The sequence below is a fragment of the Suricata suricatta genome, chromosome 11 (genome assembly GCF_006229205.1).
Source record: "Suricata suricatta isolate VVHF042 chromosome 11, meerkat_22Aug2017_6uvM2_HiC, whole genome shotgun sequence".
NCBI classification, from domain to species: Eukaryota; Metazoa; Chordata; class Mammalia; order Carnivora; family Herpestidae; genus Suricata; species Suricata suricatta.
The window spans coordinates 24,872,699-24,899,505 of record NC_043710.1 but is presented as its reverse complement, the minus strand read 5'-3'; the positions used below and the strand labels follow the sequence as shown (position 1 = coordinate 24,899,505).

General features: G+C 46.3%; 1 protein-coding gene across 1 annotated transcript in view; it reads left to right on the top strand.

Moving 5' to 3' along the window:
• The window catches only part of LDLRAD3 (low density lipoprotein receptor class A domain containing 3), a 155,527-nt gene that overhangs the window by 25,154 nt on the left and 103,566 nt on the right, over positions 1-26,807 (top strand). The window contains exon 2 of the mRNA XM_029914933.1: positions 13,717-13,842. Coding sequence (XP_029770793.1) covers positions 13,717-13,842 — 126 coding nt within the window. The remainder of the gene's footprint in view (positions 1-13,716; positions 13,843-26,807) is intronic.

Genomic DNA, 26,807 nt, shown 5'->3' with positions numbered 1-26,807 from the left:
GCATCAGTACTTCATCTTTTTATTTAGCAATGAACATTCCATTATATGGAACAAATAACTTCCTTATTTTGCATATGGGTATTCAGTTGTCCCAGCCATTTGTTGAAAAAACTGTCTCTTCCCTTAATGAATTTTCTTGACACCTTGTCAGAAATCCATTGACGGAAATAATGGTTTATTTCTAGACTCTCAGTTTTATTGTGTTGATCCATAAGCATTTGAATCTGTAGATGAGTTTGGAGTATATTGGTATTTTACCAATACTTAGTCTTCTAGTCCATGAACATGGGATATCTTTCTATTTATTTAGTTCTCTTTAATTTCCTTGAACAGTATTTTGTAGTTTTCAGTGTATAGGTCACAAGACATTGTGTTAAATATATTCCCCAGTATTTTATTTGTCTTATTTATTTGCTTTAATGCTATTATAAATTATATTGTTTTATTAATTTCATGTAAGGATATTTGATTGCTGGTATATAAAAATTCAGTTTATTTTGGTATTTTCATCTTGTGTCCTACACTCTTGCTGAAGTTGTTTGTTAGTTCTAAGAGTTTTTTGTGGATTTGATATTTTAAAAAATACACTTACAGCTATACATTTCCTTCTCAAAACTGCTTTAGCTGCATCTCATGAATTTTGACATGTTGTTTTTGTTTTCATTCATCCCAAAGTATTTTTTTAATTTTGTGTTTTCTTCTTCCACTCATTGGCAATTTGTTGGTAATTTCTATATACTTGTGTTTATTCTGGTATTGGTAATTATTTGTAATTTTCCACATTGTTGTGAATTTCCTAGATTTCCTTCTGTTATTGATGTCTAATTTTATTCCATTGTGATTTGAGAATATACAATGTATAATTTTATTACTTTTAAATGTATTGAGTTTCTTTTAATGTTTGTTTATTTTTGAGAGAGAGAGAGAGAAAGAGAGAGAGGGCATGTGAGTGGGGGAGGGGCAGAGGGAGACAGAGAATCTGAAGCAGGCTCCAGGCTCTGAGCTTTTAGCACGGAGCCAACGTGGGGCTCAAATTCACAAACCATGGGATCACGACCTGACCTGACGTCAGATGCTTAACCGACTGAGCCACCTGGGAGCTCCATGTATTGAGGTTGTTTTATGGGCTAACATTTAGAATACCCTGGAGAATATTCCATGTACACCCGAGAAGAATGCGTGTCCTGCTCCTTTGGGATAGTGATTCCGACGGATGTCTGTTAGATGTGGCTGGTTTACTGTGTTGTTCATGCTCCTCTGTTTTCTTGCTGATGTTCAGCCTAATTACTCTATCCATTATTGAAAGCGGGCAGGAAAGTCTCCAAGCCTTACTGTTTAAACATTTGTTTCTCCCTTCAATTTTGTCAATCCCATATATTATTATTTTTTTAATATCTTCCTGATGGATTGACCATTTCTTTGTCTCTAGGAACATATTTTTAATTTTCAATTCTATTTTGTTTGACATTAGTATAGTCAAATCCCTTGATTTGGGATTGTTTTGTTTTGTTTTGTTTTGTTTTGTTCTGTTTGGTTTAAAGCTTCCTGAGTTACTGTGATGTGCATTCAGCATTGAGTCACTGCTTTCATTGGGTAAGTTAGAAGCTCAGGGTCGGTGTTTTGTTTTTAAAGCCAGCCCGTAGCTACTAAGAGATGCTATCCATGGGATTATGTGATTCCTGTGACTGGTGTTGAAGGCATCATAGAAACCTCCGGACGCCTTGGTGGAAACCGTTCCTGGAGCCAGATTTGTGGTGGGTTAAGCTGTTGTTTTCAGACTACCTCGTGACAGACTGAATGTCCTCCAGCTCAGCTTTTCATAGCTGCCTCCCGTCTCGCTCTGTCCGCACCGGCCAACAAAGGATTATGCCTCATGTCGTGAAGGCACGTCCGGTTGTCCTGTGGGTCTGACAACAGTGTAATCCTCCATCAGAGGCCTTTCTCTGGCTCCCTTGGCCAGCGTTGCAGTGTTAAGGAGACAGGGTCTGAGCCCCAGGGTCCTTCGGTCCCTGTGGATGTGCGGGGAGCGGTGGGTAAGGGGGGCTGTAGAGACACTTCTAGGAGGCTAATCAGAAATGAGCTTCCTTTTCACAGGTCTGAAGGTAAAGGACTTGCACAGAAATGAAGGCGTTTTAGGAAGAAAAACCTCAGCGTTTGCCAAGGGCCCAAGGGGTGGAAGCAGGTGGAGGCTATGAAAAGTATAACCTGCTTCTTGGGGCAAAGGTGATGTCCCTCACGCCCAGCAAGAGAGAAAGAGAACTAGAATGAATTCTCCTCTATTCGTGTCTGTTTAAACCTGAAAACTTTGATTCTCACATCCTCCCCCTTTTCCACTTTTTTTTCTTTATCATTCAACCCCCCCTATTTCTTAGGAGTTGTCCCTTGGACATCACCTTTCCTTGGATGACGCCTTTGTCAAAGTACCCTTTTAAAACTGGAAACTAGTCAGTCCTAGCACATCTGGTTTTCATCCCAGGGACTCTGATCCGCTGTCAGGAAGTTTTTTTCTCCAAGCGGTAAAAGGTCTCCGGAAGCTAAGTTATCTGACCCACGTTTATTTATTATCTTTTTGAGCTTTTCCTCTCAAACTTTGTCTGTAGATGAATCAGTTGGGAATGTCTTGGTTTCCTACTTACGTATTCTCTGGAATTTTCATTCCGATATATATACATACACGCATGCCTTCATGCACATATGTTTGTGTATTTCAAATAGCTAAAATTAATAACCTGGGGGAAAAAAACCCTCAGGTTATAAGATAATGTCCTAATCCCAAACTTGCTAACTTTTTGCCTTTCATTCTTAAAAATGTTTTTAAGGGCGGGTGTCTCGGTGGCTCAGTCGGCTAAGCGTCTGACTTCAGTTCAGGTTATGATCTCATAGTCTGTGAGTTTGAGCCCTGCGTTGGGCTCTGTGCTGACAGCTTGGAGCCTGGAACTTGCTTCCGATTCTGTGTCTCCTTTTCTCTCTGCCCCTCTCTCGCTCATGCTCTGTCTGTCTCCCTCTCTCTCTCTCTCTCAAAAATAAACAAACATTAAAAAAATTAAAAAATATACTTTAAAGGGCAAGGACAGGCACTTGGAACCCCTTACTGTTTATAGTGCCCTTTTTCCTGAAAGCCCAAAGAATATTACAGACTTGGCTGTTCAGTTCCCTCAGGACTTTTTGGGAGTGAGGAGGATATTTACATGCTTACAGAGCCTCATAATATTCTTGTGAGTCCATAAAAATTTTCTTCATAAAACACGAATCTGACAGATCACCTGACTGGCCAGCTGGCTTGTGAGGAAGGGAGGTGTCTAATGCTCCCCGCCTCCCCCACCCTCGGCTCCTGCCACATCTGTGTTCCGCGCGCCCTAACCTCTCCCAGATCTCTGTACGGGTGGGCTTGCCCTGCCACAGCCCTGCCACCACTCAGCTTGTATTCATGTCATTCATTTTGCCTGCAAGCCCTTCCCTCTCCCTCACCACTAACACATCCCTACTAATCTCCTAGATGACGGATGTGGCCATCGTTGGTGCTGTGCTGGGTCCACCAGGATGGGGCAGAAAGTGTTTGAAGATAACAGTCATAAATAATAACAGTAATAATAATAGCTAGTGCTGTGTAATTATACTGTATAATACTCTAGTACTATATAAAGTACTATTGTAGTGTAACGTTAAATAATCATGGCTAATATGTAATATATGTAGCAATAGCTAATACAGCATTACCATCCTAGCTAATACTGTGGTCCAGAGAAAGACAAAGCGATTATGGTATTGTGTCATTTAATCCCCACGGCAACCCAGTGAGGTTGGTACTGTTAATGTCGCCATTTCCTGATGAGAAAGTAGAGGCACAGAGAGGTGAAATGAGTTGCCGTAAGTCACGTGTCCATTAAGTGGTGGACCCGGTATTCAGACCCTGACAGGCTGACCTCTAACCTACTGTAGTACCGTGTTGAAGGACGGATGTTCATACTGTTTATATAGCACTTACCACATCTCATTGCAGTGATCTGTTTATTGTCCTTTTTCTTCTGCTTTTTTTCCCCCCTTCTTCTTGGCCAGGTGTTCCTTCGCTAGGGGCACCTTGCTCCCAGAAGTTATATTTGAATGTTTGATTCTCTTTGCAACCCCACTTGGTCCAAAGTGTGGCATAGAGAGTCTGAGAATTAACATTAATTTAATGAATCACTGAAAGAGGAAGGCCTTAGTCTGACCATTACATCAGTTTCCACCTCATTTTTCTCAGGGCCACCCATATATGGGAAGAAGACCAGATTATAGACCCATGGGCCATGTTGGGGGAGAGAAGACATGGTCAGATCCCTAGTAGATATCAAGCATTAACAGTGCTTTTTCTACCTGTAAAATCTCATTATTTTCCAGCAACTCATGAGGTCTATGCTATCTTTATGCCCCTTTTACAGATGAGGACAGTGAGGCCCATGGAGGTTAAGTGACTTGTCCATGGTCTCAGAGATATGTTGCAGAATGGAGATAGAAGCCCAGAAGCTTTGGAGCCCTAAGCCCTTCTGACCTCTTAGCCCCAAAGCTTCATAACTCCTATTCTTTTGAAAAAGATGATTAGAAAGAATTTTCTGATAGTCTTCTGTTGAAGCTGTTGTAGTTCGATGCTTTCTATATTTATGTTCCAGTGAGCAGGTGGTCTTTTGCTCTCTCTACTCCCCAGTGTGTATCTCTGAAGCAGCCAGTATGGTATTTTAGGAAGAAATAATACATGGCGATATCTGATCAGTAAACTTGGAGTCCACTCCTGGGGTCATGTGGACGGAACTGCTGTGACAGGCAGAGCGCCTTTGGTGGTGGTGGATTTTTGTTTGTTTTGTCTTATTTTTACACAGGTGGTAATGGATGTGCAGGCTTGAATTCCAGGCATGGACTTGGCTTTCTGGGGTGTGTGTGCTCTGCATCAGGACCACCGTGAAGCACCTGCTATTTTTTTCCCTTTCCTAGTCTTCTTAGAGAATCCAGACATAGCGTTTTTTTAAAAAGCCTGTTACTTTTTATAAGGCGCTTTTTGCTTTCTTGCTTCCAACCATAAAGTCGTGTTTGACTTTTCAGAGGAACCACAGTTGGACATTTTACAAAATGAACCTGGAGATTGAATATAGCAACAATTTTAGGTCCATTACTTTCTGCGAAGTTTTTAGCCAGTGGTGGCTCCACGTGGGCATTCACTCTGGGGGGGGAAGCAGTGTGCATGTCGATTCAAAATACATGAATTTTATTATCTGACTCTTCTGATTCATACTTGGGTGTAGATAGTTCTCACATTTTTAGTGTGAGCTGAATTGCCACCGGCTTGTGGCACGTTTCTTAGGAGAAATAGGGTTTTAATTCTTTTTAATTAAAACATACCAGGCACTTTCTCCCAACCCGAGAAGGAAGCTCATATTGACCCCCTTTTGCTTCTCCCAGTACCACATTGCTTCTGCCTCTAGGCCTTCGCACATGCTTTTCCTCCTTCCCGGAACAGCCCCCCGGGCACTCGCTTTTATCTGTGGCAGAGCTGTCTCCAGTGTATGCTCACTCTGTGCAGGTTTGACACAGAGTTTGTGAATTAATGTTAGTGGAGTGAATAACTGAGTAAGGCCTCAGACTGTCTAAACATTGCATTCGTTTCTGCCTTAGCCCTTTGTAAAGTGTCTTTGCTGAAGCCTTTTCTGATATCAACCTCTGCCTCACTTTTCACTTTGAGATTGGGTGACCTCTAGCTCCCCCATCAGGGCACCTATGGCACTGCATGCAGAGGCTCACTGACTTGTCTGGGTCCTTCCGCCCTCTCAGTTAGGGAGTCCTGTTGGGTCATCACCGAACTGACCCAGTGCCTGACGGATAGCAGGATACTCAGGAATATTTTATTTGCCAAGAGGGGGCAGTAAACATGTTTTGGTCCCTTTATCGCTATTTCGTATTGTGCACAGGTAAAGTGTAAACCCTTAAAAAGTGGACAGAACTTGTTAAGGGGGTTTAAAGTTCTAAAACGGCCTTTTTGCTAGGACAGCAGCCATTTGAGTATGAGCCCACAGCTTTTACGTGTAAAGCAGAGTTATTTTGTGTCTTGCACATGAACACGGAGGAAGAGAGAGCCTGTTGAAATGGAGAAGGATCATAAAGAGGCCCATGGTTTCCATGTGGGTGCTCTTTTCATGATCACTATGCTATCTGGGATGCAACTGCTGGACTTGACCAGGGTGGTGGCCAGACTTGGCCCCACAGTGGCCCTGTAGCCAGAATTCCTGGAGTGGCTGCTGCTCCGTGCAGTGGCAACATCAGAAAGAGAGGACTGAGGAGGTCATTTATTCTCGGCGCATGGGACATAGGTAGAGTCCGTCCAGTGGGGCGTTTGCATGAGAGTGTCTATTGGAATCCTCTGTGCTTCATACAAATGCAGGCCCCCCTTGGGGAGAGACCCAGGAATTTGCATTTTCACCAGCATCCCTCTCCGGATCCCTGACTCCCTTCATTGTTAAACACTGCCTTATGGGACAGGACGTTCTGGAGAAATACTGGCAAGGAGGACCGTCCTCGGAGTAAGAGCCTGCCCTTTGTCGGGCACTCAGAGGGGACAGTGCAGCCTGGGAAAGTTAGCCCAAGGAGCATCCCCCGGAAGGAGGGACCCTTTGCATTAGCCCGTGGTTGGTGTAACCCCGGGAAACCAGTGCCAGCAAAGATTGATGCTCTGCACCCGGTGCAAATTTTAAAAGATGAAAGGAAGAGTCCTGGTTTCCTGGACTCGATAGGAATGCCCCCCACTCTGCAAAGTAATGAAATACACAGATGTTAAAATGAGGAGAGACAGAGATAAATGGAGACTAAAGGAGCACCGGCAGCAGGGAAGGGCCTGCTTAACGTAAACACAGAGGAACTGTGGGGTGTTCGCGGCCTGTGCGCTTCGAGGAAGATCATTGCCGGCCGGGGAGAATCAGCCTATCTCAGATGGATGACCCTGGGCTGGAGGCTCTTCCTGTAGCCATCTGTGGCCAGAAGACAGTACCAGGTCCTCTGGGGGGAGACTGTCGATGATCAAAAGGATGCCAGAATGTGAAATACGCATAGCCTCTGACCTGCTGGTTATACCTTGAAGAGATCCTGTGCAAGCGGCCAAAATGGTCTTTGCATCTGTGTGTGCATTGTTTATTGAAAACACCCCAAATATCCATCAGCAGTGGGGCTTATGGGTACAGAGATGCAGTGAAATTACCTTTGGCCGTTAAAGTGATTGTGTGCACCTATCATTATCAACATGAAATGATGTCAATATATTGCTAGGTGACAAAAGCACATTTAGAATAACGTAGTGTTTTATGGGTGCATTTAAGCAAAACTGTATGCTCAGATTTCTGTGTATTAATTCAGTAATTGTTGAGTAACTGGTGCTTTAGGCACCTTTCTGGGCATCGGAGATGGAACAGTGAACAAAAGAGGGGTCCTTAGTAGTGAAGAGCTTGGAACCCGTAGCATCGACATCACCCAGGAGCATTAGGCACACAGAATCCTAGGCTCTGCTCCAGACCTACTGCATTTTAATAAGGTCTTAAGGCGATCCATTTGCGCACAATAGTTTTTGAGACCCTGCTTCAGGAGCGAGTTCACCAAGTGGCCACCACAGTGCTTTCACGGGCTGACAGCGGTTTGGGGCAATTTTTATATTTTGCCTTTGTACATTGCTCTGTAGTTTGAATTTTTCAGGCGAGCTGTGTCATGGGGATGGTAATTTTCCAGAAGAGCTTAAGGCTCCTGCTTCTGGTTCCTCAGGCTGTCACAGGCACACACCGGCAGGATCCCGGAGAGGGATGGGAGGCAGGCAGAGGGCCCAAAGTGGCAGCTGTTGCTCATTTGGCCACCTCCTGATGTGTCGGAAGAGAGACCCCAAGTATTCGTGTTTATGGCTGGAGCTGTTGCCACAGCCTGAGAGAGGCTGCAGGTCTGATGAGCTGCTCTCCTGGACGTGGTGGCTGCACAGAGAGGCTCTGGGGTCACTGCTCCTGGGTGACTCTTCTGTGGCATTACCACGCGGGGAGGGTGGGGCCAGGCGCTGTAGACTACAGGTCCTGCTGCAGCCCCGGTGTCCAGGGCCAGTGGGCAGAGGCTCTGAGCCCTATCTGGGCAGACGGGAGCCACCGGCCTGAAGCCTGGAGCAGAGCATTTCTCTCCAAGGCTTGGAAAGTTCTGGCCATATGGAAGAGGGGCTTCCAGTCTCACGGGAGCTCTCCTGAATGCGATCCCTGATGTGGGGGTTGGGGGTGTGGCTCTATAGCACCCTGCCTGAAGCTCATTGTAGTTGAAAGAGGCTAGACTCAGGGACTGAGAACTGGATTCTGGACCAGTCAGAGTCTAACTAGCTGTGTGACTTTGGGCGCGTCTCCAACTGCCTATCCTTTGGCCTCCATTTTCTCCCCTCTTGCAAGTGAGAATTCGTTACTGAGCGAAGCTGTGTGAACCACCTGCTCCAGATGTTGTGCGGATAAAGGTCAGGTCTTTGCTGAGGGGGCGGCCCAGCCTGACCACGCCAGATGTCTCCCGGTTCCCGCCTAGTTCTGACATCATCTCCCAATGCTGGTCCGAGGACTCGGTTTGTCCTGCATTCGGGAGGTGAAAGCAGTTTTCACTTAGGACAGTAATGAGTGGAGATTCTTGCGGGTTTGTTTATGTCCTTGCTTAAAAAGTTGGCAACCATTCCAGTCCTTGACCCATGCCCATCTCATTTAAAAAAAAATTTTTTTTAATTTTATCAACTCATGGAAATCAGAACTATGACAGCCCGGCTCTAAGGAGGGAGAGGACACAGACCAGGAAATACACCGGCCCCCAGGTGAGCCCTGGGTCGTGTTCCACGGCTGGTGAAAGCCGCCACCTTGGGAAGTTTGTGGGGCAAGTCCTTGAAAAATCGTAACTCGGGTATTCAGTGGCCTGGAGTCACCCCTCTGACAGGGCGATTTGAGACCTAGTCAGGCTTCTACCTTCTGCCTGGGGTGGGGCTGCTGAGTTTCATGTTGAAACCTCCCCATCATGGAAATGGGGGCCAGGGGCAGACAGTGCAGACTTGATCCAGCACCCCCACCACCCCACCACCCTGAAGCCCCCCGGTGGGAGGGGCAGGCCGGGAGGGCCGCTAGCTGCTGTCGGCAGCGGCTGGCTTCTCCCTGAGCCTCAGCCAGGCGCTTGGCTGGCCGCCGTCGTCCGGCTCGCCGGTTGCAGTCACAGGAGTCCGGTGGCGCAGATGTAAATCCTAACAGGACAGGCTCCCTCTGACAGAGACAGAGACTGAGCATCACTGACAAGGCAGCGGGTCTCATTAGTTAATTCTCGAAAAGGGGTCAGGGGCAGGGCCCAAGAGCTGGTTAATTCAATGGTAGCTAATTCATTTATAATTATTCATATTCTTTTTCTTTGGCTCATCAAGTTCAGTCCTTTGCAGCTGGACCAGGGCTTAGAAATACCTGAAGAGGCAGAAGAGCAGATGAGCCAAGAGCAAGGTTTGAGCCTTGACTCTGTTTGTTAGCAGTGGCAAAGCTCCCTCACTTCCGGACCTCAGTTTTCCTATCTGTGAAATGAGTTTCTGTGAGGAATAAATGAGGTGATATTCGTAAAACCTAGAGCATCGCGGTTAGCCCCCTGTAGACATTCAGCCAGTTCACGGTCGTTACCCAGTCCTACGCTCTGTCTGTCAGAGGTGGTGAATGAAAGTATTGGAACGAGTGCGTGTTCATCATTCGCACAGCACAGCACAAAGCCGGTGACATCCTTCCCCAGGAGGGAGAAGAAAGAGAAGCAGAGTGAGGACTAGAGAGATGGAGGGTGGGAGTCAGAGTTTCTGGGTGGACCGTAGAGTGGTTCAAGATACCTCAATGAATGGAGGGCCACGAGACGCTGTAGAAAGGCAGTGCAGGTGGCGGGAGAGCAGGGTGCACCCCTGGGGTAGGACTGTGGCCAGGCAGCTCCCGGAGGAGCCAGGAGTCCTGCATAGCCGGGCGGGGAGAGCAGGCGGGCGTGAATTAGCGACGTGTCTAGAGCTGCCTGATGCCATGATAGGGGGTTTAGGCTCTTCTAAACTGCTGGGAGGGCAGTGACGTTCTGAATAGAGGTTTACAAGGGAACACCTCTCAGATGTCAAAGCCTGTAAACAACCTTTCTTCCCCCATCCATGTAAGGGTGACTAGGGCAAGGCCGGCTCAGCCTCTTCATTTGAGCATCCATTGCTGGGTCTTGCCTGGAACAGTTGATACTGTAGTCTTTGCTAAATGGTGACTTTCTGTTTCCTACATCCCCTCCACGTTTAATAATTAGAATTCTTCACTAAGAAAAAACTTCCCTTCTTCCCCATATACTTACTTATGCAATGATGTATGATACCAGCATGGACTCACGGGTATTTATTGTATTCTCTGGGCTACGGTCCAATACTGTCATTATTTTGTTGCTCAAAGTGTTGTAGCTTTGGCCACTGGGCAGCTCCTTCAGGTGGACCCCTGTGTCCTTCTGACGTGTCCCTGTCCCATTTTGAGTACTTCCTGACTTTCCGATAATACAAGACACTCCAAGTTCATCTTGAAGTTCCTGCTAGAATTAAATGTTTCTCCAAGGAGCCTTGGTTCCCTTTGTTGGGTAATGGTACTTAGGAATCAGTATCTGGTGCGGGGTGTGTTCATTTGCTACTGGAGTGTGTAGCTTCTAGTCTTCCTTGGCAGATGGAACTAGGAAATAAATGTATGTATGTGCACTGACCCGTGCACACACACAGATCAGTAGTTCTCTTTTCTCTCTTATCTGTCTGTCTGTCTCTCTCTGTTTGTCTTTACAAACCTTGAGTTCATACTGATGCCTTGTCTTCCAGTCCAAAGTCCCAAGGATCATTTAGCCTTTCCACGTTCCTTATTTTTAACTTCTTCCTCTGAGAGAGAGAAGCCGTGCTGTTACTATCTGCGGTACACTTACTTATTTGTTCGATTCGAGTACACACGAAGGTAGTTTCAGAACGGCTAATCCATACCCCAGTGACAGATAAAAGTGGAATGCCATATTTGTGTACAATTCTCTTTCTCTTTAGCCTTATAGAATCCAGTCAGAACAATGGTGTGCCGAGTTAGGCGGCTCCGCTCTTCCCCACATCCCTCAGTGTGGCGGGCTTACTCATCTACAATCCACTTGTGTTCACTTTGCTGTTTCTCTCCCATTTTGAGACTCTCCACACATACACACGTGTAGATGATTTTAATTTACTGTTTGGCTATGTAAAATATTAGGGTTCTTTTTAAATGTTTATTTATTTTTGAAAGAGAAAAAGAGAGCAGGGAAGGGGCAGAGAGAGAGAGGGAGACACAGAACCCCAAGCAGGCCCCACACTGTCAGTGCAGAGCCCAATGCGGGGCCTGATCTCATGAGCCATGGGGTCATGATCTGAACTACAATCAAGAGTCGGACACTTAACCCACTGAACCACCTGGTCACCTGAGACCTGAAATACTAGGGTTCTAAGAGTCAGAGCTACACAGACTCCGAGAAATGTGACCCTTCTCATCTTGGCCGCCAAGTCCCAGCCCTTTCCCCCCCACCCCTGCTGGGTAAGCAGTCTCTCCAGTTTCTGGGGTGTATTTCCTGAGTCTCCTTTGCACAGGTGAACCACTCCAGGTACATTTTCTTGTATCCCTTTCTTTTGCTGTAAGATAATTAAATACTGTAGATACTCTTTTGCACTTTGCTTTTCCCCTCCACTTAACGGTATAAATATGCCGGAGTTCATAGAGACCTTCCGTAGTGAGCTTTCTTAACTTTGGCAGTCTGAAAATGAATTAGCAGCCCAAGTAGTTTTAAAATTCTGTAATTAAAGATGGTGAATAGAAGCGTTACCATTAATTGAGCACCTACTACACTATGGTCTGATTTAAGCATTTTATATAGATTATCTCATCGAATCCTTCCTAGAGCCCTGTGAGGTAGATGTTACCTCATCAACTTTCTGATGAGGAAACTGAGGCTCAGTAATATTTAGAAACTTGCCCCAGTTCATAGACAGTTGGTTCACTATTTGAACCGAGGACGCCGTCTCCCAAGTTTTTGCTTTTGAAGAGCACACCCGCCCCATTGCAGAAGTTCCTGATTGAAACAACATGATGTGGGGTTTTAAAACTGAGGCACGTCCCAGGCCTTAAAATCCTGTTGATTATGGATCGTGCCGCCAAAGTAGGCGTGTTACTGATGACGGGAACAGGAAGGTAATTTACTGCCTGTTTGATCCCAAGAAATGGCCCTTCCTTCCTGAGGACCCTGGGTCCTGCCTCAAAGGCAGGAGATGGGAGTGACGCTAGTCAGAGCCAGCTACCTGGGATGCGCCAGTAGATCCGAACTTACCTCGTAATCACGAGCCAGAGCAGCTGGCACCATTAACGGCCAAGTTCATTACCCCACAGGGCTGTTTGCTTAGCAGGACACTCCATCAAGCCCGAGTTAACAGCAGTTTCTGTTAAAACTGTTTGTACAGCAACAATGGAAGAGTATTTCTCTGAGCAGAAGTCTGGTTTCTATTGGGAGAAGTGACAGACTGGCAGAGAGGTAACACGGATGAGTTGCTAGAGAGCTTGGCTTCTGGAATCTGAGTTCCAGAGGGCTCACCCCAGGGTCAGGTTTTCCAGCTGTGTGGCCTCGGGGAGGCCACTTCACTGCCCAAAGCACACCTCCGAAATGGGGACAAGAACCATACCGTCTGTCCGAGGTCCCCAAGATTGTCCCCAGGCTCAGTGATTTGCTTGGAGGATTCAGTGAGCTCAGCATACAGTCGTATGATTTATTATTAGTGGAAGGATACCGAACAAAACCAGCAAAGGGAAGAAGGACATGCGTGAAGTTCAGGGGAAACCAAGTTCAAGCCTCCAGTCCCCTCCCTGTGGAGTCACACAGGGTGCACTTAGCTCCCCAGCAACCAATTGTGACAACACGTGTGAGATGCTTTCCACTGGGGAAGCTCATTACAGACTCAGGGCCCGGGGCCTTTCCTGGGGGCTGGTTACGCAGGCTTCCGCTGTACCAAAATCCCAGACTCCCCCAAGAAAAGCAGGTGTTCGGCATAAACTGCACTGTTTGCCTAAAGAGTTTAGGCACAGTGAGCCATTCTTACGAGAGAGAGTGGTATGAACCTGCCTGAAATCCCAGGTCCCAGACACCAGCCAAGTCAGGGCCAGCCTTGCAGGCCAGCAAGCCTTACTCGAGAGTAGCCGTCTTGGGCCTGCGGTGGTCACTGTCTTCTGCACACCATGCCATTGGGTGCTAGCTGCGGGGATTAAATTACATCATCTGTGTAAAGCCCTGGCCATGCAGTCTAGTACGGGAAGCATTTAGTAAATGTAGACAATTGGTCCCGACAGGGAAAGAATTTTGGATGGTTCCTTAGCACCTTAAGGGCAGGCTCCATCTATCACCCCACCTGCTCACCCGTTCATTCCTTTGTCCAGCACATGCTGGTTGAGCCCCGCAGGGGACGCTTAAACACAGTGGGATCAGCCTCCCCCTTCCTCACGGATGGCGCATGCGGGTTTTCAGTCTGGCTGGGCATCAGAGGAGGGGTGGTGGTGTAAGAAACCTTTGGGGACTTCAGGGTACACGGGAAAGGACCCGTTTGTGCACTCGGAGTTGCTGGGATGGGCGTGTGGTGGTCAAGAAGCTTCACCTCCTAGTGACCTGCTGTTTGTCCTGCGTTTCTTCCTGTAGCCAAGGCGAAGTCCAAGTGCGGCCCGACATTCTTCCCTTGTGCCAGCGGCATCCACTGCATCATCGGCCGCTTCCAATGCAATGGCTTCGAGGACTGTCCTGACGGCAGCGACGAGGAGAACTGTAGTAAGTGCTCGAGCACCCACACCGCCGTGCCTCCTTCCCTCTCGTGGGCCGGAGCCCCTGTCACAGCCGCTCTCCGCCCTGTGCTCCTCACTCCCGTGGGCTCAGGCGCCTTCTGTCATCCCCTACATCCCGTCCTCACTGTGCTGTCCCTCGTGTTCCCTGTTCGTCACCACCCCGGCCCTCGCGTCCTCCGTTCCTCACCACCTGGCCCCTCATCCTGTTGCTCACCGCCCCGGCCTCTGCATCCCTGTTCCTCACTGCTTCTTTCTTGCTCAAACACGTTAACACTCAGATGCCATTTATTGGGTCTCTACTAGGCACTTTGGTCTCAGACATACTTTGTCTTCCCTGCTAAAGCTCTGCAGATGCAGGCATGTGATCCTCGTTAACAGATAAGGAATCTGAAGCCTTGGGATGTCAGTGAACCCGCCCAGCATCACACAGGTCCTAAATGTCAGAGCCGGCTCCTGACTCTCACTCTCAGCACCTATGTTCACGTGCCTGCTTTCATTCCTACTTTGAATTATTTTTAAAAAACAATGTTTTTATGTCATAAGAATATATTTTTGAGGGATGCCTGGTGGCCCAGTCAGTTAGGTGTCTGACTTCGGCTCAGGTCATGATCTTGCAGTTCATGGGTTCGAGCCTCACATCGGGCTCTATGCCTACAGCTTAGAGCCTAGAGCCTGCTTCAGATTCTGTGTCCCCATCTCTCCCTGCTCCTTCCCTGCGCTCTCTCTCAAAAATTAATAAATGGTAAAAAATTTATTTAAAAAAAGAATATATTTTTGAAAAAAGTACCCAAATACTATAGAAAGCTGAAGTCCTCCTGGTCTTCTGGCGGCTTGGACTCCTTTTCCTTGCTGTATAATTTCCAAGGGGCATCACTGCACAGACAGACACACCCTCCTTCTCGTCCTCTCTGCCTGCCCTTGCCTCTTGGCAGCCCTGGTGCTGAGCTTCATACTCTATGGCCCGGGGGCCCACAGTCCCTTCCTGGGCAACATCTCTGTGTCCAGAATCACTTCATGCAGCAGCTTCAGTGGCCCTCAGGCATCTCTTCCCCACCTTTCCTACCGTGCCGGCTCTCCCAGCAATGACTTTGGAACTTGCAAAATACAGAAAATATAAAGTGGAAAATGGAATTTGTCCGGAATAACACACTTAATATGTAGGCTTTTTTTGTGCCTGTCCTTTCTCCCTCTATCTATATATGTATATACGCACATATGTTATTCATTAGGATTGTCATTGTTATAAATATAATTGTTATATATGTTACGAATTTATTTCAAAATCTAAGTTTTAATGACTTCAGCGATTGTTTTGAGAAGTTGACTTCCCTTTACCCCGTTGGTTCTCTTTTAAGCCCTGGAAGAGGAGGGTGACCACTTACGTCTCCCCAGGGAACGGTGATTGCCATCCCCTTCCCAGGAGGAAGTCTGTAACTCTCCCGTGTGCCTTCTCCTGTTGCCTTTTTTCATCTTCCGGATCTCCAATGGCAAAAACATGACCTAGCGGCTAGATTGTTGAATGGTTAGTAGCGTAGCAGAAACCCCTCCCCACCCACCCCCCGCAGCGGGATGCAGGTTACCAACAGGGTAGCGGCCTGATGGAGCAGAGTGACTCTGGAGCTGGAAAGTCTGGCTCCAGGTTTCCCAGTTTCCCAGGCGTGGGCCGGCTGTGCTACGTAATCCCCTCGCACAGTGGTTTCTTCACCTCATGAAACTGGGGTGCCAAGAGCCCGCTTCCTGGGTCGTTGTGACAATTAGACCAGGTCGTATCTGAGAAGTGCTTAGTGTGGTGGCTGGCCAGGCGTCATTGATTTTGAAAACCAATAGTGACTTCAAACTGTGAGCTGTTAAGAGGAAGACTGTTTACTAGCATTTCACCTGTGGCTTAGGATGTCTAAGGATATACTTGTTTTATTTGCATTAAGTTCTTTAGTAAGTTTCGGCTTGATCTTAGCTTCTTCCTACTGTCCATGGGGACCTTACCATCTAAGTGGGGAATTTATATATTCATATATACGTACTAGAAAGTAATCGAATGGCAATAAAATGCAAGTGTGATACATTATAGTACGTATATTCTGAATGACTGTGCCATTCTACATGCTCCCTGTCATATTAAAGACCCTGTGTGATTTAAATGTTTGGATATTGGTCTTTAATTGTCCAAATGAATTAATTCTATCCATTCCAAATTAGATCATTGGGGATTAAGCTAGCATTTTCCTCTGGCATATCTACTATCTAAAAATAATGGTTCTAATTCACTGTTTTTGAAATTAGTAAATAAAAGGAGAGAATCAAGTATTTAGCCTCCTTTTTCTAGAAACATTGTACTTCTGAGTAATTAAATAGCCAGTGTAGGAAAGGTTTTTTTAAAATTGTTTATTGTTTTTGTTTTTTTAATAAACTATACTGGGAAAAGGAGAGAATTAGAGTGTCTGTTTTGTAACCCTGATGAAGATGTGGATCGTCAGTGGTTCCTGAAACCATGAGATGAAAAATGGATGGGGAGCTTTATAAGGCATGGATCAGGCTGAAAACCCCTGAAAGCAGCCAGTCAGTTTTTCCTCAGACAGGCCTAATCAATATTGTACCACTTCAAGTAGAATGCAGAAACTCTATTGCTCTGTAGATCTCTGTGTGTTCCAGTCATCTGAGATGGTGCATCTCCATACATCCACACCCCTAAAAGGCAGTGTTTCAATTTTTGCTTTAGACTCTCAAATGCACTTGAACGAACTTCAGAGGAGACGAGCAATCTGTTATGAAATTTATACAGAAATTTGCCATTTGGGTTGCTCTTTCTTCATTCCTGGTGTTCCTGGTCTCCTCTGGTGTCATTTCCCTTCTGTCTGAAGCGCTTCCTTTAGCGATTCTTTTAAAGCAGGTCTGCTGGCAACACATTCTCCTGGTTTTCCTGCATCTGACAATGTCTCGATTTCACCTTCATTCCTGAAGGATATTTTTACTGCATATAGAATTCTGGGTTGACAGCTCTGTTTTTAAGCACTTTAAAAATGTGGTGCCACTTCCTCTGGCTTCTGTGGTTTCCAGTGAGAAATTTGCAGCCATTCAAATGGTTTCCCCATAGAAAATGCATCATTTTTCTGGCAACTTTGAAGATTTTTTTTCTCCCAGCCTAGCTTTCAGCAGCTAGATTAAAGTGTGTGTGTGTGGCTGGCTATGTGGATTTCTTTGGGTATATTCTGTGTAAGGTTCTGTTTGACTGTGTAAGCTTTTGTCTTTTGCTACACTCAGTACATTTTCAGCCACTCATTCTTTAAATCATTTTCGAGTACTGTCCCTCCTCCTTCTGGGATTCTGATAACAACTCTGGATCTTTTCTGATCATCCCACAGGTCCCTGAGGGCTGTTCAGTTTCTAATCGATCTTTTTCCTTTCATTGTTCAGGTTAGATCGTTTCAATTAGTCTTTTGTCAAGTTTACTTTTTTTTCTGTCATCTCCTGTCTGAGCTCACACAATGTGTCTCTTGGTTTTGTTTTGTTTTGTTTTTGGTCACTGTATTTTTCAGCTCTAAAGTTTCTTTTTGGTTTTCTTTCTATGTTCTGGGTTCTTTGCTGAGACTTTCTATTTTCCTTTTGTTTCAAGAGTTTTTGTGATTGCTTGTCAGAGTCTTTCTGTAATAGCTGATCTGAAGCCTTCGTCACACAATTCCAACATCTGTCTTATCTTGGCGTCGATGTCTGTTGATTATCTTTTCCCGGGAGAATTGAGATTTTCCTGACTTTTTGCCAGGCAAGTAATTTTGGATTATATTCTGGATATTTTGATGATTATGGAGGACCCTCTGGGTTTTGTGTTAGTCCTGCAGAGAATGCTTATACTTTTGTTTTTGTAAGCACGTGACCCTGTTGGGTCAGGCCACAGAATCCTACCAGCCCCGCTGTGGGCTGCCATTGTAATAGATTTCAAACTATTTTTGCACTGCTGTTTGGATGTTCGGTACATGGGCGCCTCCCGTGTAGACTGTTTGGGATGTGGGCAGGGGTCTGTGAGTTTGGTTCTCAAAGTCTTGGGTGTGCTGATTAGGACCAGATCCATGCTCGTGGAGACTGTGGATCAGCCTAGAAGTTCATAAATAATGTTATAGGGTTGCTTTTCCACATTCCTCCCTCTCCACCACTGTCTTTCTGATACTTTCTAGTTTCCTGGGACCTGCTGGGGGAAGGAGGGAATAGTAAACTTACCACGATTTCAGTGATAGATGGAATTTCAGTCTTCTTCCCACTTGGTCTACTCATGTTTACTTTCCAGAATCTAAAAATAGCTGCGTGATGTATTTGGCTAGGTTTTTATTGCAGCTGCACACAGTGACAGAGACAGGATGGGTGTGATTATTGCTTCTGGCTGGAATGGGAGCCTCCCGCAAGTCACAAGTCGGTCTTAGCATCACAAGGACAGAGACAACAAGGTGTTATTTGCCTTCTGATACGACCTAGCAGGAACACACATCATCGCTGTGAGGTGTTGCTGCCCAAACTTCCAACCTGAGCCTGATTGATTGAGCCTCTGAATCTGCTGTAGTCGATTTGAGCTGCAGTAAGAGAAGGCCATGGACTGGATGACTTATTAAACAGAAACTTATTTCTCATAGTCCTGGAAGTTCAAGATTCAGGGCACCATCACATCTGGTTCTTGGCCTGGGCCCTTATCCTGGTCATGTCCTCACGTGGCCTTCCCATACAGAGAAATCCCCTGGCCCTTCCCCGGATGCCATCATGAGAGCGCCACCTTTATGACCTCATCTTACCCTAATCACCAAAGGCTCCCCGCCAAGACCATCCCGTTGATTAGGGGCTAGGGTTTCAACACATGAGCTCTGGGACACAATGCGGTCTGTAACACTAACCATTAGCTTACAGGAAATTCAGGGACAGGGGACTGTGTTAGCGACTCCATGGGGAGACACACTGGCAGATCCAGAATATGGGAGATTCTTCAGGACTTCATTTCATCCATTAGTTAGAGTCTAAGAAAAATTAGAAGAAGAGAGAACCTAAAGACTGAAGGAGACTGAGTGAAAAATCAGTCAAATACAATATACAAATCTAATTTCAATCCTGATTCAACAAGCCAACTGCTAAAAAAAAAAAATGACGGCACCTGACGGTGGCTCAGTCAGGTAAGTCTCTGGATCTTAATTTCAGCTCAGGTCATGATCTCACGATTCATGAGATCAAGCCCCACGTTGGGCTCAGCTCTGACAGCATGGAGCCTGCTTGAGGTTCTCTCTCTCCCTCTCTCCGTCCGTCTCCTGCTTGCGCTCTGTCAGTCTCTCTCAAATTAAAGAAATAAACGTTTGAAAAAAAAATAACCCCCAAAATTGAGTTAACTGGAAAAGTGTGAATTGTGGTTGTATATTTGATGATGTGAAAGCAATCTTGTTAGTTTTTTAAAGTGTGAGAATGATAATCTGTTTATTATTTTAAAAAATACTCATATAAAGATGTATCTATATACATCTATAATTCTAATAGTATGTTAAATATTTATAGTGATAATAACAAGTATAATAATAATATTGAAGTATATAAAGGTAAAATCCCATGAGGGATAGTGGATGAGGATAGGGTTTAAATGAAATTGTCAGTGAGTTGATAATTTTTAAAGCCAGATGATTGGAACATGGAGGTTCATTATGCCAGTCTCTGTTTTTGTATACTTGAAATTTTCTATAATAAAACAGTAAAAAAATAAAAGCTAAAGGAGAGGGTTTCTTGGATTATGTCTTGACTTTGCGTAGATAACTGAAGAGTCATAATTTTTTTTAATGTGTATTTATTTTTGAGAGCGAGAGAGAAACAGAGCACGAGCGGGGTGGGGGGAGCAGAGAAAGAGGGAGACACAAGATCCGAAGCAGGCTCCAGGCTCCGTGCTGTCAGCACAGAGCCCAACGCGGGGCTCAAACTCAGGAACCACAAGATTATGACCGGAGTTAAAGTCAGTTGCTTAACCAACTGAGGTACACAGGTACCCCCGGAGAATCGTAATTTTAAAGAACTGGGTTTTTGCAGACAAGTTTTCCCACCTTTTGCATTCATTTGACTCAGGAGTGAGGATAGGCAAGAACCAGGATTTCCTCTAAGAGGCTCACAGTGCTGAGATTTTATCCTTTTGCCTTTTGTCCTTTCTCCCTTGGCTATGTTCAGCCCCCTCCCTCTTCCCTGTGCTCAGACATTCTTGGCTGGAGGTAGGACCCTGGCTCGGCTGACCACATGGCCCTGACCCAGGTTTCCATTCAGTGAGGACAGAGACTCCTGTCCAGAACCGAGATGGCAGGGCGGCCTGGGTGACCGCATGGAACATTGATTCAGGCTAAGGACCTTACGCTGTTGCTTTCACTGTACTTGTGCCCAGAAGCACCACCAGGTCCTAGACTGGGTTCCCACCACTACCGATGAGCTCGCGTCTGTCCCCCCGAGCAGCTGAATGGTTTCGCCAGTGTCTCTGTGGTTTTTGTCCATGGAACCCCTTGGTGCTGGCACATCCCAAAGCTCTGCTCATGTCAGCCAGATGAGATTCTGCATTTCCTCTCCACTCCTGAGTCAGGGAGTCTAGCCGGCATCGCGTGGGCAGCAGGAGGACCCTTCTGCCAAGGGCTCCTCAAAGACTTCTTCCTGTGTGACCTGCTTCCTTTGGGAAACCTCCCTGGTTTGCCAGGGCCAGGCCGGGCCATTCTCCTGGGTCAGATACAGGACCGTGGCCTTGAGATTGTACTCAAGCGAGGGAGACAGCATTGCTCATATCCAGATCATCGTAACATGGGGGTGGCAGTTGGCAGTGCTGTGGGAAGCTGTGACGGGGGAGGTTATTCTCCTCTGGGCTCATCGGTGGGAGCTGTTGAAGGACGGGGACCTAGGAGGATGAGTACCTTTAAGAAGTTAGCACTACGCTGTCAGGCTAAGGGTCCAGGCAGAGGCTGGGAGGTGTGCAAACTGCAGAGCCTAGAAGCCACATGGCTGACAGTTGCTGAACGTTCACCGTGCATGTGGCCTGTTTCTCTGTGCTTTATGTGTACAATCTCATTTTAGGTTGGTAATATTGTTACTCCCTTTTGATAGGCAAGGAAACTGATACAGAGAGGTTAGATAGCTTGCCCAAGGTCACCCAGTAAGTGATGCAGTCAGGATCTCAACCCACCTGGTGTAATTCCAGGTTCTAAACCCTTAACCACTATATTGGCAGGTATAGTTATGTGTAATACGTATCATGCTAATTAGAACAAGCATTTATAGAATGCCTCTGTGGGCCGCATGCTATTCTCAGTTATTTGCATGTATTATCTCAGTTATCACAAATTCTTAATGACACAGGCACTATTCCCTCTCTAAGTAGAATGGGGCTTGAACTCACAACCTTGATTACAAGACCTGAGCTGAGATCAAGAGGCAGACGCTTAACAGACTGAGCCTCCCAGGTGCCCCGATAAAGTCAGTATTTTTATTCCCATTTTACAGATGAGGAAAATGAGGCTGAGAGAAGTCAAATGATTTTCCTCATGTGATGGAGCCAGTGGGTCATAAAGCTGAGATTTGAACCTAGGTGGAGTTCACACTCAGTTCTAACCAGCCTGGTACGCTGGGGCAGAGCAAGACAAGTTAAGAACTGGGGATTGTATTTTATACCCAGTAAGGAGCAGTTGGGTTTGAGCCAAGTGCACGGAGGGTAAGGAGAGGTAGGAGGTCACGTGTGGCTGGGGCCTGTGGAGCTGGGACTTGGTGGTCCTTTAATAGGAGTGGAATCACAGGAAGGGAGAGAGAGGAGGTCGTCCATTTCAGACATGCGGAGTTTGAGGTGAGGGCATATTCAGGCAGAAGTGTCTACAGGGCATCAGGAATGATGTTCAGAGCAAGAGGGGAAGTCTGGGAAGTCATCCATGGACAGGCAGTGGTGGGGCAGTCAAATTGGGTGTTGGACAGGAAGTAGGCACGTCCGGGAAGCCCTTCGAGGAGGAGGAAACAAATCACCATCAGCAAATTCTCTCATTGGCACCTAGAGGACTCCTAGAGGGGTTTTGGAAAGTCAAACCCTCCGAGTCCTGAGACTGAAAACAGGCAAGGGGACTTGAGGACTCTTTGCCTCCTGTCTCTGGCCCCGGGGAGGGACCTCTTCCCCTCCTCCAGACTCGGAAGAGGTTCTAGCTCCAGGACGGGGCTGCATATGGGCCGCAGTGGCTTGGTGGGCAGGGGACTGCTGGGAGGGGCCCTTGCAGAGCGGACTCGGAAAGGAAGGCAGGAACTTGCAGCTGGCTGCAGGCGGGCTGCCTCTTTGAAGGTCGGGCGGCAGGCGTTTCCCAGGCCACTAACGGGGTAGTGCTTGTTCATGGGACGGATGATTTGCACAGAGGCTTGGGGCCAGGCGCCCTGCATCCTGGAACAGAGGAAGTCTCCGGGCAGCTCCGTCTCCCCCAGCTGCCTGGTTTCCAGAGAAATGGGGGCTGGAAAGACAAGATTTCCCTGGAGGCCATGAGGTTGGGATACTCGGTGGAGAAGGGAAGCGTAACCGCCCCGGGATGGGGAACAGATGGGAAATGAGAAAGCTGGTGATGAGGGGTTTCTCATTGATGTGTTTTATGAAGAACCCTTTGAGGTGGAAGACGGGCTGACTTCACAGACTTTAAATGGATTAAAGGCGACATTTTCTACATCCTGCTAGAGACAGATTGCTTCATTTCCTGTCTCCAAGCCGGTCAGTTGCTTTTGGGTGACCGCAGTGGGCCCCAGGTCCTTCTTCAGATGTGGTTTGAAGTAAACGCTGCCAGTTTAATTAACCACTGAACTTAACCTTAACTCATTTCTCTCTCTCTCTCTCTCTCTCTCTCTCTCTCTCTCTCTCTCTCTCTCTCTCTCTTCTCTCTCTCTCTCCCCTCTCTCTTTCTGGCAGGGAAAGACAAGTTCTCTTTCCTGAGTGTTGTGGGCTGGGAAAGAGATCCTTAGTTCCCTGTTTGTTGTGTTAATAATAACTGAGGAGTTTTTGAGTCTGCGGTTGAGTTTTTGAAATCAACTCTACAGACCATTTTTTCCATCCTTATTGAGATAAATAATGTTCCTCTTTCTAGTTAACTAAGTAAAGTAACACACGTTCTGGTGACTGGTAAACCTTACCAAGGACAAAGAAAACATACATTTGGAGCACATTACATATTGCTAGAAAGTACTGAGACCTACCATCCTAAAGGACAGAGCATTTCCCGCTCAGCTTACGAGCTGTGCATTGAGCGGTGACCGTTTGGGGGTCCACGGGAGCCCGTAAGACTCTTCGTGCCCACCCAGAGCCGGGGGGGCTGGTTCACCACGGTCCTGTGTACGCTCACCCCGAGCTTTGGCTGAGCCTGATAAGTCGCTGCAGAACCCCTGGAAGAAATACAACGAAACCCGAGCTCTCTGGGGTCTTAGGGGAGATTTGCTCCTCTGGTTAAGTGAATCTGACTCGTAACCGAATCTATTTATGCTTCTGAGGACCGTTGTTGACAGGGACCTCTCTGAGACATGCTGCATCCTGTCTTAATCAGTGTTTACCTTTGTTGGTGACAGTGCAGGGCCATTCTTAGGAACATTAATTTTTAGACCGGGCTATAATATAGGGTTGCTTTTGGCTCCTTTTAGAACTTTCTGGTCTCTTTTGAAACGATTGTAGGCTGCTCTGTTTTTGGAATTCTTACGGCAGCTTTTTATAGCTTTTCTGTCTCCTGCCATAGATGTCTGCTTTTACTTCTTGTCAGCAGTTTGTCTGCAGAGGGGCAGGCAGAAGCCCCTCTCCCTTCTCATTTGCTTTGTCCCCGGGAATGGGAACACAACCCTGTTGGAATTTACATAAAGGGAGAATCAATAGACCCTGAGGGAGGTGAAGGCCTGAGGCCCTCCGGTGGGGAAGCACATGGCCATTGCACTATGCGTCTTGATGGCTCCAAGGCTTTTTTCTCTGGCTCACTGCTGGGTTTGCTTCATGTTCCTCCGGCTTCCTCTGCCTCTGTTTCTCTGCCCTGGGATTGGGTAGGGTGAGGGTACACCGTGTGGCTGTTCACGAGCTTGTTTGTACCTGTGTCCTCTGAGCAACTGGGCACCTAAGTGTGAAAGATACTAGAACAGGTGTTTGTGGGCCAGAGAGAATTCCGCGAGGGAAGAATGATGGAAAAGGAAAACAAGAGATCCCTGAAACGTTTCTGCCAGGCTAGACACTTAAAATGTTTTAGTGAAATCTTTCAAACATACTGAAAAGGAAAAGTAAGATTAAATGAACATCTGTGTCCCCAGCACCGTGTTTTAAAAGTCTCATTATCTATTGATGTTATCATAGTATTGTAACTATGTTAACTATAGTTAATAATAATCTATTGTATTATTAATAATATCATAATGGTACAACTACATTAACTGTAGTTAATAATACTGTGTCGTATACTTGGAAGTTGCTGATAGAGTAGATCTCAAAAGGTCTCATCACAAGAAAAAAAATTAGTAACTGGATGGTGATGTATGTTAACTAGACTTATTGGGGTGGTCATTTCACAATGTATACAAATATTGAACCACTATTTCATACACCTGAAACTAGTATAGTATTATATGTCAGTTATATCTCACTTAAAAAATCATGATTTCCACTTGGACTTACTTGTTTCAGGTTTTTAAAATAAAATCTTCCCACATATCATTAGAAGTTCGCCATATGTACTCCTTCCCTGATTCGATCCTTCTCCCATCTCTCCAGAGGCATCTACTGTCCTGAACTTAACTTTTCTCCCTCACGGTCATAATTGTGAAATGTATCCATCTTGACTCTGGCTTTTTGGTTTCTTTCTTGTTGTTGTTGTTGTTGTTGTAGTTGTTGTAGTTGTTGATTGACGTTTTACTCCTTTTCATCAGGGGTTGGCAAACTATGTCCCCTGGGCCAAATATTCCTTTCCACCTGTTTGTTATATTTTTAATTTTTAAATTTTATTTGTTTATCTATTGAGAGAGAGATAGCACGGAGGGGCAGAGAGAGAGAGAGAAAGAGAGAGAGCATCCCAAGCAGCCTCCATGCTGCCAGCACAGAGCCCGACACGAGGCTCAAACCCATGAACCCTGAGATCATGACCTGAGCCAAAATCAAGAGTCGGACGCTCAACCAACTGAGCCACCCACCTGTTTTTGTAAATAAATTTTTAGTGGAACACAGCCCTTTTGTTTATGAATTTTCCGTGGCTGCTTTGCATTACGATGGCAAAGTTGAATAGTTATGGCAGACAGAAAGACAGAATGCCTAGCAAAGCCTTAACTATTTATTAACTGGCCCTTTACCAAAATCATCAGCCAACCTGTGCCGCAGAGTTCTGTTATAACAGTGTAGCGCCTTGTACCTATTTTCCTTTGAGTGAGCGTTTGCGTCATTTCTAATCTTTATATTTTACACACACTGCTTCAGTAAACATTTTTGTTTGTTCAGGATTCTCCCTAGAGTGTAGAGTAAGCGAAATTACTGGGCTGTAGGGCATGTGCACCTTCTTTGCACTAAATTGGTCTCCGAGGTGGACTCACCAATTTGCACTCCCACCAGCAGTCCCTGAGGCCTCCTCTCCCTCCACATCCTTGCCAGCAACCTGATATTTTAGGGCCGTGAGTTTGGCAAGTCTGCTATGGTTAAAGTGGTGCTTTATTACCAAGGATAGTCAATATTTTTTCAAGTTGTTATTGATTATTGGCCATTCCTCTGGTGGGAGTTGCCTGATTGTTTTGCCCGTTTTCCCACTGAATTGTCTTCTTCCTTTTGAGTTGTGAGAGGTCTCTGTGTAGCCTGCCTGATAGTCCTTTTGGTTGTATGCGTTAAAGCCTGTCTGTGACTTAGTTTTCAGTCTGGATTATTTATCAGAGCTGTGTCTTAAGGGACAGTCAGTCTTAGTTGGTCTTGAAGATATGTGTGATCTGTATCTACACCTAACACACACATATATGCAGTGTGAGTGTGCGCGAACATGTGCGCACACACACACACCTCCACACACACTTACAGATGCCGCCTTTCCCGTGGGCAGGTGTGTGCAGGATTGCCAGGGGGTGAGGCTGACGGAGAGTAAGTGGATGCTGGCACTGTCAGCAAGGTTGATTCCGCACAGACTCCCCGCCAGAGCGTGCACGCAGGCGCCGCGCCCCATCTTGGAGCGCTTACAGCGCCATCCCAGGCTGTCCTTCAGGCTGACGCTGGGCTGCGGGCTCGTGACCCGCGAGGTCCCCAGGAGGCCTAAGGGTTTGGAAGGCTGCCTTGGACAGAAACCGAACGTGATTTGTGGTTTGGGCTTCCCCATTTTGGTTTTGGCTGAAATCAGACCTTGGTCTCACTCTGATCAAGTTGAACTGCTCTCTGGCCCACAGCGATTTAAATAATTAAAACCTACATTTTTCAGGCCAGACCACTTTTGTTTGACTTTACACTGGTCCATTATCTTTAGAACTAAGAGTTCTGGCTTCCACCTCCCCTCTACTTCCTCTGACCTTTCAAGTCCAGCTTTCTGAGCTAAATAGTTAAAGATATTTTTAAAAAAAGAAAAAGAAAAGAAAAGAAAAAAACTCCCCTGCAGTCCTTCAGGTTTATGAAGCCCTGTGGTCTTCAGCCCTTGCAGCCTCCATCTGTGTGTATCTTAATAGCTCAGTGAAGCGCGTGGGGAAGATGTGTTACAAATGCCATCCTGCAGCGGCGCCTGGGTGGCCCAGTCAGTTAAGCGTCTGACTTCAGCTCAGGTTATAATCTTGTGGTTAGTGAGTTCGAGCCCCACATCGGGCTCTGTGCTGACAGCTTGGAGACTGGAGACTGCTTCAGTCTGTGTCTGACTGCTTCTGAGTATGTGTGTGTGTGTGTGTGTGTCTCTCTCTCTCTCTGCCCCGCCCATGCTCATGCTCTGTCTCTCTCTCAAAAAATGAATAAACATTAGAAAATTTAAAAAGTCTGCCATC